Source organism: Nothoprocta perdicaria, unplaced genomic scaffold (genome assembly GCF_003342845.1).
Source record: "Nothoprocta perdicaria isolate Ctin4 unplaced genomic scaffold, notPer1 scaffold_6, whole genome shotgun sequence".
NCBI lineage: Eukaryota > Metazoa > Chordata > Aves > Tinamiformes > Tinamidae > Nothoprocta > Nothoprocta perdicaria.
Window position 1 is genome coordinate 6,915,237 of NW_020455865.1, and position 13,873 is coordinate 6,929,109.

General features: G+C 49.4%; 1 protein-coding gene across 1 annotated transcript in view; it reads left to right on the forward strand.

The window, feature by feature from the left end:
• Positions 1 to 13,873, forward strand: part of LOC112956100 (astrotactin-2-like) — a 74,803-nt gene that overhangs the window by 25,782 nt on the left and 35,148 nt on the right. The window contains exons 3-4 of the mRNA XM_026049608.1: positions 828 to 977; positions 10,593 to 10,700. Coding sequence (XP_025905393.1) covers positions 828 to 977; positions 10,593 to 10,700 — 258 coding nt within the window. The remainder of the gene's footprint in view (positions 1 to 827; positions 978 to 10,592; positions 10,701 to 13,873) is intronic.

The following is a 13,873-nucleotide window of genomic DNA, read 5'->3' on the forward strand; positions in this document are numbered from 1 at the left end:
GTGGCAAAATTGATAGGACAGCTCTGTTCTTTTCTGTTGTTGTTTTTTCTTTTCGGCATTACTAGCTAGGTGGGTGTCTTGAGAGCAAGGATGGGAATTGCTTAAATGCTGTGAAGTGTGATCTGCTGTGCAGCACTGAAGCAAGCTGTTTTATGAGCTCAGGTGCTGTCACTCTGCATATAGGTAAAGGCCTTTGGAAGGAAGACCCAGCGAGGGGGCTGGAGGGGGACTTCCTTATTCAACTGAATGTGTTAATTCACACCCAGAGTAGCTATGCAGGTCGTTCACCTAGCTCGAAGACAGGAGCTGTGCGTACCCGTACTCAGCTTCAGAATTTACTTGCCGTGGAGAACACGTTCACCTGCAAGGCTGCCAAGCCACAGGCTTAACCGCAATGTCCCAAAGCAGCATTAAGCGGGATTTGAAGCCAGCCCAGTCCCGTTTTGGCTTCCTGGGACCAGTTAAGGCCTGCATGTTTTGAACTCTTCAGGCTGTAACTTCTAATAAGGCTGTGATGCTTCTATTTGCCCCTACATTTGCATTTAGGAGTAGGCAAGGAATAATTGCTAATGTTGGAAAATGGAGTAGAAAATGTAGTTTTCCTAACCTTGCAATTCACTGAATTCTGTTACTGCAATAAGAATTGGAAAGCGTTGGCTGGACCCCTTGAGGYGGCTTCGTGCAGCAGTCCATATTGGCAGAGCTCTGCCCCATGCCCTTGACTCTGGATCACGCTGCTCTTCACAAGCATGGTGGTGGCTGGAAGGGTGGGGGGTTCACAGTTGCCCAGATATCTCTTAACCGCAGTCCCTTTGCCGGTGTTGCAGCTCCCGAGGTGACGCAGGAGACGGTGGAGTCCCTCATGCAGAAGTTCAAGGAGAGCTTCCGCACCAACACGCCCATCGAGATCGGGCAGCTCCAGCCCGCGCTGCGCAGCACGGCCGTGGGGAGACGGAAACGCCGGAGCCGGCCCCGAGGTAAAGCTGYGCCTGCCCCTCTGGGGCTGTGTGTCACCACGGCTAGGGAGAGACTGCCAGGGCCGAAGGCAGGAGCTCCTCGTCTCCGAACCGCTCTGCTGAGCGCCTCTGCCAGCTCGCCTGTGCGGAGGGGGAACACACTATGGTCATGGGTTTACCTCTCTGTCAGGGCAAAGAGGGGAAAATCCTACATCCTCGGGCTGGCCTGGGCAAGGTGGTTGGGAGCRCTGTCACCTCCTGTCCTCCCCAGGAGCTTGTCCAGGTCTGACACAAGTCTGTGCTCCCTGCACCTCTGGCTGCCCTGTGTAACTTGGTTTCATGGCAGCAAAATGTGATTCTTGTGCAAGGGGAAGGAGTAAATTTTGTTTTGGCTGTAATTCACATCTCTGGGGTCTCCCTTGATTTTGCTAGTGCTTAGTTTGGGTRCTCTCTTTTTATGTTGTGGCCACAYGTGAGGTGAGAACAGGAATCTGTGGGTGCAGAAGTTGGACACGCACAAGTGTGTTGGGGACTGCACACTTTTATTTGTAGCCCTGCTAGTTATTCCCAATCCTCTGGAGCAAGAGGAGGAGGTTGATTGGAATAGTCCCATGAGCAGGATTTGGTCCCTGAGTTGCTTCTCAAGAGAAAAATAGCCTCCCACTGGTGCTGCTGAGAAAAGGGTAGTTTTTGTGAGCTAAGCATGTTGAAAGGTGTTTGGGTCCAGGTTTTTGGTTGGGCTGTGGCCAGGAGGGAGCAGGAGATGTGTTGGGGTGGCCTTGCAGCGTCCTGCCAGGGCTCTGCATTGGCCTGCCTAGAGCACTGCAGCATTGGGAAGCCAAGGAGGAAACAGTTTCCTCTGTGTTTACTGTTGGTTTTGTTTTTCATTTATTTATGAGTTTGAAATGTGATCTTTTATTCTGGATACATTTTCCTGCAATACAGGCCTGGAGAGGGCTTTTTTATTATAGCTCTGCCCATAAATAATTCACTTAGTGTGAAGAAAATGTTCTGACTCTTTAACTGGTTTAAATTATTTGGTTTGTTTTGTAGCAGTTATTCAAATACACGTATCTGGGTTTCAGCGGGAGCAGGAGAGTGCTTCGGGGTCCACAATTGCTGGTGAAGTTCCCCAATTTGGTACACCATTTTTTTAAAATCTTTTTTATTTCCTTTCTGTTTGGACGGCCTGAAGAAAAGCAGCTCTCTGGTCACTAATGGAGCAAGTCGATCAAGCCTCCCAGCTAAGCCTAGGAGACCAGCTCCATGCAGAAATGCGGTGCCAGCCCTGCAGCCTGCCAGCCCCATTGTCACCCCCTCGCCCCCAGGAGAGATGTCTGCAACCCCCGCTCTGCCAGAGGTTCCCACCTCTGACTGCCTCCCCGTGCCTCCCTGCTGTTCCTCATTTCTGCGCTGCTTTGGAGCACGTCTCCCTCTCCCCACAGCTGCAGAGAAGCCCCATTAGGTCCTGCGGTCAGTGACCTGCTGTCAGGGCTGCCCCTTTGGAGAAGTGGTGGCCATGCCCTGGGCAGTGCTGCTGTGGACCGCGGGGAAAGAGCCATCAGGTCCAACCCCTCTGGACCAGGKTGCCYAAAGAGGTGGTGGARTCTCCTCTGGAAATGTTCAAAAGCMTGCTGGGCACGATGCTGCGCACCAGATGCGATGCTGTGCACTGTTGTATCTTGCTTCTCTGCAAGTGTTTTTGCTTTTGGATGCAGGATTCCCATTTGAGCAGTGAACCTGGCTGTGCAGGGCAGGTTATCCTAGGCCCTAGCTTTGGGGAARAGTCTCCCAGGCTGGATGTGGATGAGGGCAGTCAGTGGAGGAGGCCGGGAAGAGGGAGCCAGGCTGCTGGGCCAGCTTGGGTAGGAGCCCTGCAGGTCTCTCTTTCTGGTCCTGGGCTGGTTGCACTGGACCCAAAGGCMCTGCAAGAAGTGAGGACCCTTCATTTCCCAGCACCTGGAGGAGCCTCTGATAAAAATGTTACCTCTTGATTCTGGTGCAAATCCAACCCCTAATCCAGGGTATACTGGTGGGAGGCAGGTGCTTTCTTGCCTGCAGGTGTGAAGGAGAAACGCAGGCTTTGCCAGCCCAGTTCTCAGTGCCCACTCGCATTTKCCTTGGGTCTCTGTTGCTCACTGAAAATCTTAACACTCATAATTGCAAATGCTTTCAGACACAGTGGGGACCTTTGTGTGGCCTTAAGTGTTAATGGTGTACTGTACACCATGAATTTCAAACAGGGACTGTGCTTTGAGTGTCTCTATTTTTGGGAGTCCTCACTTGAGACTCCCGAGAAATTTTTTTTTTWAAAGTCTCCCTCGTCAGAAATCATTGAGCAGCTCTGAAAATCAAGCCAGTTCTAGCAGCTCCAATAAAATGCTCCCCACGGCCCTATCACTATCTCTTTTTCTCACAATTTATATTTCTGTTCATATGTGACAATCTTGGCTGGGTGCTGCTGCTGAATCAGGAATGTCTTTTCCATGCACTTCTCTGCTGCTTTCCCGTTTTGGAGGTTTTGTTTTTACGGCCTGTGTTTAATTGTCCCTCAGCGTGCAAGTGATTGGAACGCTATCGAACATTAAGGTTAAATGATGATATCACAACTTACTATGTTTGCATTTTACATCCAATTGCAAACACAAACCCTTCGCCTCATTAATCCTTTGCAATCTTTTTTTTTTTTTCTTTTTTTTTTTTTTTTCTCCCCCTAAATGAAATTGTCCGTTTGGGATGCATTTGTTTTCCCTTAACAGCCACATGACAGTTCCACTGATGGAGTTTGCATCCAACTTTGTTACTGGGTAGTGACAAGTTGGCCTGACGGATGCATGTGTGTAATTATTTTTTCGCGCTTCGATTTAATTAATGCTTAACCTCATCAGAGTCCTACAGCTGGAGTGCTCTCTCTGCAGGAACTGCTAACAGCAGAAGAATTTCCTCCTTTGCAGAAGGCTCCAAAAGGGCTCAGAGAGCCTYATGCTAGAAAAAAGAAGGAATAAAAAACAAACCAAAACAAGAAAACAAACAACGCAACAGCCCAAACCAACAAAAACAACTTTCAAATCAGCTCTACCTGGCTTCCCTTCCCAGCTCTAAGTGCACTTAAACTGCTGCCTATTGCCTGTCATTAAATCTGATTCCGCACTAAGTATTTCCAGCAGTTCTGGGAAAGGTCATATTTTGCTAAGAAGATCTACTTTATAAAAAGAAAAAAAAAAAATTAAAAGAAACCTTGCAATTTACAGTACCATATAACTTTGTGTAATGCCTTTTACATACAAACTTTCTCCCCAAGCACTTTTATTGAGTGAAGCACATTTAAGATTTATAAATAATACAAGAAGAGAGAAGGCACTAAGAGGCTGGGTGAAGGAGGATTTCTTTGCCGAGGTCTTAATAGAGCTGGAGGTCTGGCCAAGTGGGTCCACATTTCATGTGGCCACCACTGAGAGGCTTTCTTTTTGCAAGGGAGCTGATGCCCGCACTGGGAAATAGGATGAGGGGCTTGGGTAGATTTTTTGATTTATCGCTGTGTCATTTAATTTGTGGAGCGATTGCTCCTCTCCTTGGCTTGGGAAATGCTCCCAGCTCCGCAGGTTGAGGTGTTTTCCAGGCAGGACTTGASGCTGGTGGCTGCGCAGGGCTCATGTGGATGGAGCATCCCCAGGAGGCAGCAGAGCCGGCAGCAGGGCCGTGCCTTGGGGAACTGGGTGAATTATCGCTCTACAAAGAAACTTCCTCTCTTRGCTGCCTGCGAGAAGTCTTCATAATTACTATTCCTTCCTGGTTGCCAAAATTTTATCTGGCTCCACGTTCAAACCTGGCCGCCTCTAGCAGCATCCCGGCCTGTCTGAGTGGGGTTGAGGCGGGAAGCGGGTCTGTCCGGGAGCGCAGCGGGAGGCCAGGCGGGCAGGCAGGGACAGGCTGCTCTCAGGTGAGGAACGGGGCTGCGCAGCGCCCCGAAAGCTGCCCTGTCTCGCTTGGGGTGCAGGGCTGGTGCCTGGGCCTGCGGGGCCGTCGCCGTTCAGAGAGGGGTGTCTGGTGCCCTCTCCTGGGGCAGGAGATTAAAAACACCCTGGCTGCTGGGAAGGACTCTCAGCCTGYCTTGTTTTTCCCCCAAAACACCCCAAATTACGAGAGCTGGGTGAACCTCGAGGAGGAGGACACAGAACTGCCGCTCGGCCCGGCTCCCTCGTGCTGCCGCAGAGGGCCCGYGTCGTCCGGCTCCCTCGTGCAGCGCCTCCCTCCCCCTGTTTGTGTTTTTGGRCACAGGCAGAAGAAGAAAGTAAGATCAATGACGGGGAAGAATTTTAATCAACGGCAAAGGCTTCTTTTGTGTGCGTAGTGCTGCTGAAATCAAAAACTAGAGCAGAATGTTTCATTTAAAAAAAATGCTGCTTTGTTGCTTTTCTTTGGCATTTTTGGGGGATTGACTGGATACATTTCAAAAGAAAATGCTTTTGTCTTCCCCTCCGTCAATTGTTTCTAATTTCTTTKTTTTTCAGCTAAGTTTGGTAGATGAGTTTTCTTTTAACCGTTGTGCTTTGGGGGGTAAATTAATTAAACAGAAGATTTCCATTTAGCTAATTATACGGCAGTGTCACCCCTGCCAGTCTGTAATGCAGAGACCTCCCTGTGCTGCCTGGGTGGGAATGGTGRCGGAGGGGCTCCCATCGTCTTGATTTCCATAGGAAGCTGAGGAGCAGAGAGAGCAGGTACTGGGGACAACTGTGACACAGAAGCTGAGTTATCCAGCTGCGGGTGACATCCAGGGGACCTCAAAAGGAGGACTGGGGCATGGATGTGGATGAGCTCCCGTAGACACTAGCCATGGAGGCAGAGCCAAGAATGGTCCTGGAGCCTGTGACCTGGGCATCTTTGGGTCATAGCCTGCTTGTTCGGGGCATAAGCATAAAGCCAAGGGATGTACTGGGGTTGATACAGTGCAGCGATGAGCAAAGAGACCATGAGCTACTCAGGGGCCCTTCCCTGAGTCACGTGGCGCCTGGGAGCCCTGTGGAACTTCTGTCTTTGGTTGCCTCTTCCTTGGATGCTGGAAAATCTCCTTCTGGTTGGCCCCACTGAAGGCACCTTTTGAAGCCGCCCGCCTTGCAAGCAAGGTGATGCTCCCCGGTGCTCACTGGCTGCCACAGCCATGGAAGCAAGGATCTCACATGCTCTTCTCTCCCTGTCCCATGTTGTSCCCCCGTCCCTGTCCCAGGAGCCACCGCAGGGGAAGCGGAGCAGCTCTGCAGAGCCCACGGAGCCACTTTCCCCTGGAAACAGGGCTCCTCCTTTGCGAACCKCAAGGGTTTTGACATTTCCTTTGGAGAGGATCCGCAAAGCACTTTGCTCTGAGTGCAGCAAGGTGGCTGTGGAACAGCGGGAAGGGAGGTCGGAGGGGTGTGAGGCATGGAAGGAGCTCGGCCCCTGTGAGCCCAGCCCCTGAGTCCTGCTGGCACTAGTGCCACACAGCCCAACATGTCAACTACTAGCTCCCCCTTCCTACTCATTAGCAGATTTTTTTTGCAATATCCAGCATCTGAGCTGAGCCTGGCCTCAGCCAGAAATCACCCAGAGAGCTCCTGTTACTTATTTCTTCAGTGTAGTTTTGATTTGTTTTTGCCCATAATTGTTTCACTGAGAAGCTCTTTAACCTTCTTGCTTTGGAAAAGGGATTTAAAATGTCAGTTTGGTTGTTTTTTTTTTTTTTTTTTTTTTTTTTTTTTAATGAGAGAAGCGTGCCTTTATAAAATACACATAGATTTGGATGGCAAAAAAGGCTTTGGGGAAGGCAGAGCATGTTTGGACTGGGAAAGGTGACTGGCAGGGGATGGAAAATCAGGCAGAGATTGAGGAGAGCCCGCATACGACCCGAACATGGATGGATGGCTGGAGAGACCAAGCTCGTCCTGCCCATGTGTCCAGCAGGTCCTCACGAAGCCCTGGGAGAAGTTTGTATCTCACCTCCTCCTGTGCAGGGTCACCCTTGGTGGCTCTCGATGGCCCATGGACCGAGTCCTTTGCCCTGGGGCTGGTAATTCCCACCATCCCCTGAGTGGCTGTATGATGCAATGGGCAGGAATGCTGGGATTTCTTTATGTTGACTTTCCTATAGAAGCCCTAGGCATCTAAGTACACAAACTATGCAGGAAGAATGTTATAACGGCAAAGTCAAATGCCCCAAATGCCCAAGTTGAGGTTTCCTGCACAGCCCTGCTTGGCTGTGTTGTGTATGTGCRTTAATGATATGATCTTTAATTATGTGATCAGGAAACATGTTTGCCTTGGATCCCTGCCTTGTTCGCTGTCTAAATTAACTTCTGACTCGAAAACAACAGTGAGAACCCTGCCCCGGTGCGTGGCTGAGCTGCGATCTGTTTGAATGGATTAACGAGCTTGTAAATCTGCAAACAGGATTAGAGAGGAGAGCACCTTTATTGAGACATCTGGCTCGCTGTTGGGGCTGCAGCACAGCGGGCTCTCTGAGGTGCAGGAGAACCCACGTGCACGTGCCAGCACGGAAAGGAGACCCTTTCATAGCGGGCTGTCCTTCACAATTTTGGGCTCGCTGCTGCTTTCTCGAGTCTGTTGGTCTGGGCTAAATTGCAAGCACAAAACTTCATGTCAAAGAAGGTGCAGCTCCTCTAGGAGCCACTGTGGAGATGCGCTGCCCATGCATAGATGGAATTTCTTCTGTAAAGTTTCAGTAAATGAAAACAGATTGAGCATTTGGGTTAATGTGTGGTGTTTGAGTACAGCGTCACTTCCCTGTTTTTGAAGGGAAGGCAGAACCTTTTGAGTGAGGAGACTGGGCTGGAGAGAAGGATGTGAGGGGTATGGAGAGAYGGGCACAGTGTGGTGGGCACAGTGTGACATGTGTGGACCTCAGGAGAGCTCCTGAGGATTCCTGCCATATATTCTGATGGATGGTGGTCCCCAGGGAGAGATCAGCCTTCGGAGGTCCTTTTGACATAGTTTGCTCTGCTGCTTGTGATTTGGAAGCTAAGCACAATGCCACCTTCTTCAAGAACAGCTTGTGGGAAAGTTAAAGGGAAGGACCCATTTGAGTTCGTGGTAAGCAGCAGTGCTGGGAGGTCCTGTGGCTGGTGCGTGTGGGAGAGCAGAGGTGTGAGGAGGAGGTCGGGAGCTGGCTCTGGGCTCTGACTTGGGAGCTCCGCTGTGTTGCAGTCGCCTTCGCGCTGACTTGGTGGGGCTGGCGCTGTCAGCGTCGGGGTCAGACGGCTACTCCCTCCCTCTCCATCCCTGTTAAGTGCTCTGCCCTGCTCTGTAATTATTTGCAGTAATTAGAATCTCTCTGTCATTCCTCCACAGCGTTTCTTCCCCTTCCCCCTGCCACATGCAGCTTTTAAGAGAAATAGAAGTGCTGTTGAGGCAGGACTGCTCCTCTTCATCCAGAGCATTCCTCTTCCTCTGCCAGCTTCCTGTGGGCAGATAAGGTCCCCAGGCCCTCACGGGGTCCCCTGCTTGTCCCAAGCATCCTCAATCTGCAGGATGAGAGCCAGGAGGTGGAGCTGGTGCCAAGCACCATGGTTTTGAAGGGCCATGTGGGTAAGGGGTGAGGGCCATCGAAGCAGCCCTTTGCTACGGAAAGGCCTGCGGCCCCGTGGGGGTCAGCACTGCCACCTCACCTGGACACTGCGCGCTGGGAAAGCTGGAGGCACCACCAGGAAGGTAAAACCCAATGTACCTGATAGCGAGGAGGGAAAATTGTTTCCCTGAGGAACCTCTTGCTGCCGTTCTGGCAGGCGACCTTTGCTGCCKTGTGTCGTGTCGGAGGAGCCGTTTCCGCTGCGGGCTGGGGACCTGTGCTGGGGTCTCCCGGCTCCTGTATTTATACATCCTGCGTAGTTCTAGGTAATCACAAAATGCAATATTGCTGTCACCGGCTCTCCGAAGACATCCAGCCTGAGTAATTTAACATGTCAGCATCATCCATCATAGAGACGCAACCAGCAAACAAACGAAGCAGCAGCTGCCGGGGGCTGGGACGCGGCTGGCAGTGCAGCCTGAGCGCAGCCCGGGGCCTGGGACAGGCCCAGGCTTGAGCCAGCCTGTGTGGGGCTGAGGGCAAAAGAGCAAGCAGAGATCGCTGCCCTTTCGGTCCTTGTGCTCTCCGAACCAGAGGAAAATGGGATTTTCCTGGGCTTCTCCAGGTCCTACGTGGCTTAGAGAAGGAAAGCCACATGTCAAAATGCGTTTTCGTTTTGGTTCTTCGGGATTTCAGGGATTTTTCAGGATTTTTGGTGTTCTTTGGCATATCAGGTCTTTTGGTATGTACGGGCCTGGAGTCTCACCCCATTTCAGAGCCAAGAGGCAGCTGCTTCAGTTCAGATGCAGGGATTCTCCCCAGCTGCTGCCACTGGCACTCATAATGTCCTCAAAGCCTTCGTGAGGGTGCTGCTGCCCCTGTGCTGTGTCAAGCTCAGCCTGGTTGTCTGCCCTTCCCATGGGGATTTTTTGCAGACCATTTTTGCAAGTGAGGCAGCTTCTGTATGAAAATCCCCCCTTCCTCGGAACGACTGCTGTCTCTTGGTTGCGCTAGCATGGGCATTTGAGGAAAATGTGGTGTGGCTCTGGTGCTCGGAGGGCTCTGCTCCATTCTGCACTGCGCAGTCCTTGGGGTGCAGACATGAAGATGCCTGGGCCCCTTAGCCCCCAAACGGTGCTGTTGGGAGCTCAGGGCGCTGGGCTGCACGCTCTGCCCTCACTGCACACTCATAACCCATCGCTGGGGCGCTAACATCTCCTGGCCACTTACTGTCTCTTTAGGACCTTAATAGAAATGCTCAAGTAGCATCAGGTAATTAACAGCCTCACTTCAGTGCGCTAAATCATGCTTGGTAGTAAGAACCGAACTGCAGGCCCCGTTTCCAGCGGCCGTTGGATGCAGAGCAGGTGCCGGCACTTCCGTGCCTGGCAGCGAGCAGGGATGAGCAGCACCACCACACTGCAGCCGGGCCTCGCTGCGCAGTAGCCCCAAACCCCTGTTGGAAGTCCCTGCAGGGACATGGCCGGATCCAGAGCCTGTCCACCTGCAAAAGGTTGCGCGAAGCTCCTGGTGCCTCTGTGCACTCGTCTCTCATCGGAGTGATTAAGGATTTGCAGGGCAGAAGGCAGCACTCTCTGTTTCTGTTCTGCTGCCAAGAAATGTGACAATTGCACTTCTGCCTAGAATAAAGGGGTTTTTTTTAAAAAACAGTAAAATATTTTAATGGCAGTTTAAAGGGCCACTGTCAACCCCCTAGAGGCCTCATTTCTTTAAACTTTCTATAAGAATTGAAAAGCTTCTGCCAATTAGGTTCTGGATGGTATTTTTTTTTTTAAATGTCTATCACTCTTCAGTGTTTGAGTGCTAACGTGTGGAGGCGATGGTGGGTCTGCTTGGGGAAACAAGCTGGACTGGTGCAGGGATCCCTTTCTAGGCTCCAAGCACCAAGGGGAAGGGCATCACGAGGTGGTTGTTGCTTATCCCAAAAATCACCCCTGGTGACCTCACAAGATCCTGGAAGTGGGATGAGACTACTGGCCTTTTTGTGTGCTTCCAGACACCCCATGCCCAAGCTGTGACATTGCTAATTGGGTTTATTTTTCCTTGATTGCTTGCAGGTGGTATCGGCTTTGGACGTGCCAAAGGAAATTCTGGCTCAGAGGCAGACGACGAGACCCAGCTAACCTTCTACACTGAGCAGTATCGGAGCAGGAGGCGAAGCAAAGGTAACAGTGCCGTAACTCCTGTCAATGCCAAAGAGGCAAAAGAGACAAAACCGGATGGTCGAGGTGGGGTCTGTACCTTGACTGTACTCCTCAGCAGTCAGTGCTGTGAAAAGACTAGGTAAGGACCAAAACGTCAAACATTTACGTAAAGGCATCCCAACAGACACTATTAGTAGTGTTTCCCAATGACGTCACTGAGTTTCTTGCTGGTTTCCTATGTCAGTCAGGTTAAACATTTAGGCAGCTCAAGCAGTTGTTCCCAAGCTGCTTTCCTCCATCCCGCTGTTAGGGTGGTCACATCCCACCAACTGAAACAGGCCAGTGCGCAGGTCTCCATTTGCCACTAACCAAGGGGACAGCCAGTCAGGGCACCATTAAGTAATAGCTCTCACTGAAGGGGAGGCTGTGGCCAGTGGCCCCTGCAGTCAGTGGGAAGGCCTGGGCAATGTGCTGAGGGTTGTGTGGCCCTTTTCTCCTACAAAGGGGGGATGTCAGCTGTCCATGCTGGCCAGGCCCGTGTGCCACAGCATATGCTGTGTTTCCTGGAGAGCTGCACCAGTGGGTGATGACTGTATCTGTCCACATCCTGGTGCTAGTGCAACTGTAAGCAGTGTTCACCCTGGAAGTTCCTTAAGCTAAGCGAGACTGGGGCTTTTCTTTTTTTTTTTTTTACCCTTTATTTCCTGTGTAAAGCTTGTGCCGCACTGAAATTTTCCATGCTTCCTCTCGGCACAAAGGCAATTACAAGGAACAAATTCAAAATGAGGGTTGGGGCAGGGACTTGCAGTCAAAAGTCCCTCCAGGCTTTTAATGACTTAGAAGACCTGAGAAAATGAAATATCATCCACATGAAATTAATGTCCGCATTTGCATTAGTCACATAACCCTGACGTGTTTTGTTCAGGACCTCAGACCACTCCCATGGCTGGTCTTCTGCAGAGGACCACAGGGTCTCTGCTGTTGTTATTGCTGCATCTCAAAAGCCACTGCTAAGAATTAACAACACTGGGAAGCAATTTAAGAATTGCACAGCAGGTCTGCTCCCTTCATTTGTTTTCCTTATTAAGCCAAGCATAGGCAGAGAGCAGCGTTGCAGATAGATGCCTGCACCCACCACAGCAAATGCAGCCACATTTATTTCAGTGATTAGGCATTCAGATAAATGCTCACAGTGTGTTTATTTCAATGTGAAATTACCTCAGCACCTATGATCAACTTGATGATTGCCCATTGGAATAAACACACACTCAAGGCATATTGCATTTATTCCTTTGGAAAGGCAGCAAACTTTTTTTTTTCTGCACATGTTTTAGAACCAAGAGAAATTCTCACTGAGCTGAAAATGAGCTTTTAATAGAAAGCGGGGAGAGATTTCAAGAGTTAAAGTTGCCTGTTGTAGTATTCGCAGGATAAAATGATTTGCAATGTCCATTTTGAAAGGGAAGGAAGAAATTTATTCTGTTGCCAGTGATAATAAATGAAATGGTCCTGAAAAGTCAATGGCACGAGGAAAAGATTTCAAAAATGTCCTCTTTTCAGTGAGTTACTCTGAAATACAAGACTTTGTGTAAATCCTTGGATACTTTGGAAAAGTTGCTGAAATTTTCTTCAGCTAGTGGATAAGAGCAAGGAGGAGGGGAGATGGTGTGTTCTCAAGGTGTAGAAAATTGTTTTATAATGGTAAGCAGATAAAACTTTGCTTTCCTGTTGTCTTTATGTACTTCTGCCTTAGGTCAAGTATTCTCTTGGTCTCCAAACACCCACTTGTGCTGCTTATCTAGTACAAAGATATTCTTACCGACCTGTTGGCTTGGAGTTGCTTGTGCTTCCTTGTGTAGTAAATATAAAGGAATAGATAAATGGGAGGAATTCCTTTATTGTCTTTGAATAAGGACTTGTTCACCTGGGCAACTTTGGCTGGGTTTGAAGGGGACTTCAGTAAGAAGAGCTCCATGGCACAGTTGCACACAGCTGGGTTAATTAGATCCACGCAAGGCTTTAACTGATGCTGCAAGAGCCTGGTTTATTCATCTTTAGTTCTGGTTAAGCAAGGAATGAGTTTTGCCTAAAGTTGCCCCTGTATTTCCCCTCCTGTCTAGCTAAATTTTGCTGTCACTGTGTCCTTGAAAGGAATTTTCTATTATCTTTTAATTGACTCTTCTCTCCCTTGTGGAAGGAAAGCAATAGCTTAGTGGGAAGTCACAGTACCAAGCTCATAATTACAAGTACAGCAAAGATCCATAATTGGACAAGATCATAATTCTAATAGAGAAGGACGCATCATCAGATACAGTTAATTCTTACAATGATGTTCCCATATTGATTTGGTGATGGCTGTGTGTCATTGCAGGTGCTGTGATGTCCAAGGAGAGAGAGATTCCTCATGATTTCTCTCCTTAGACTAGGATTTGCAGGTTTCAGCATAGTTACTGATACTATCAAGGCACTGATCATAGCAGATGTGATGAGAAATTTCCACTTAGGTGATGTGCAGAATCGTTTTTACTTTGTGCTTTGTTGAAGCGAGCTATTTAAGTGGTCATAGGGTTTTTTTTGTCCCCTGTAGAAGAAAGGCTGCAAATTTCAACCTGAGGATGTACTTGATGAGGTAAATTAGAGGGACATTCCCACAGATAAATATTGACTGAGGGAGAAAACTCCGTCATATGATTTTTTTGCCTGTTCTGGTATTTCAGGAACATCAGGGTTATTGGCATCTGGTTTTCAAATACTCAAATACTTACMTAATTCTCATTAGGAATATAGGCTGTGATGAGCCTAGGTGTTGCCCATCTGTAGTCTCCMGCCTACTGTCCAGGATGTCTTCCCATCTTTTATGACCAAGGATCAAAAGTATCATCCGTTTTGATTAAAGTTCTCCTGTTTTTCTTTGAAAACTCTTTGGAGAAGTTTGCAGGAGGTAAAGGAGGTAAAGCAAAAGAGAAAGTCCCTTGCAGCCTTGTTCATTTTCTTCCTGTAGGCCCAGCCCAGTTTCAGCTAGAAACTGGAGCTTGGATTTAAAGTGGGAAAAGCAATGCTGATCAGTGGTGTCTCTGAGAAGCCGGCTGATGCCAAGATAGACTCTGTTGGTGCACATRTGCTCGCCTGATACTAACCTTTAGTGAGGCATCCCTGCTCCTAATTACAGCACAGTAACAGAGCCTGCGCCAGCT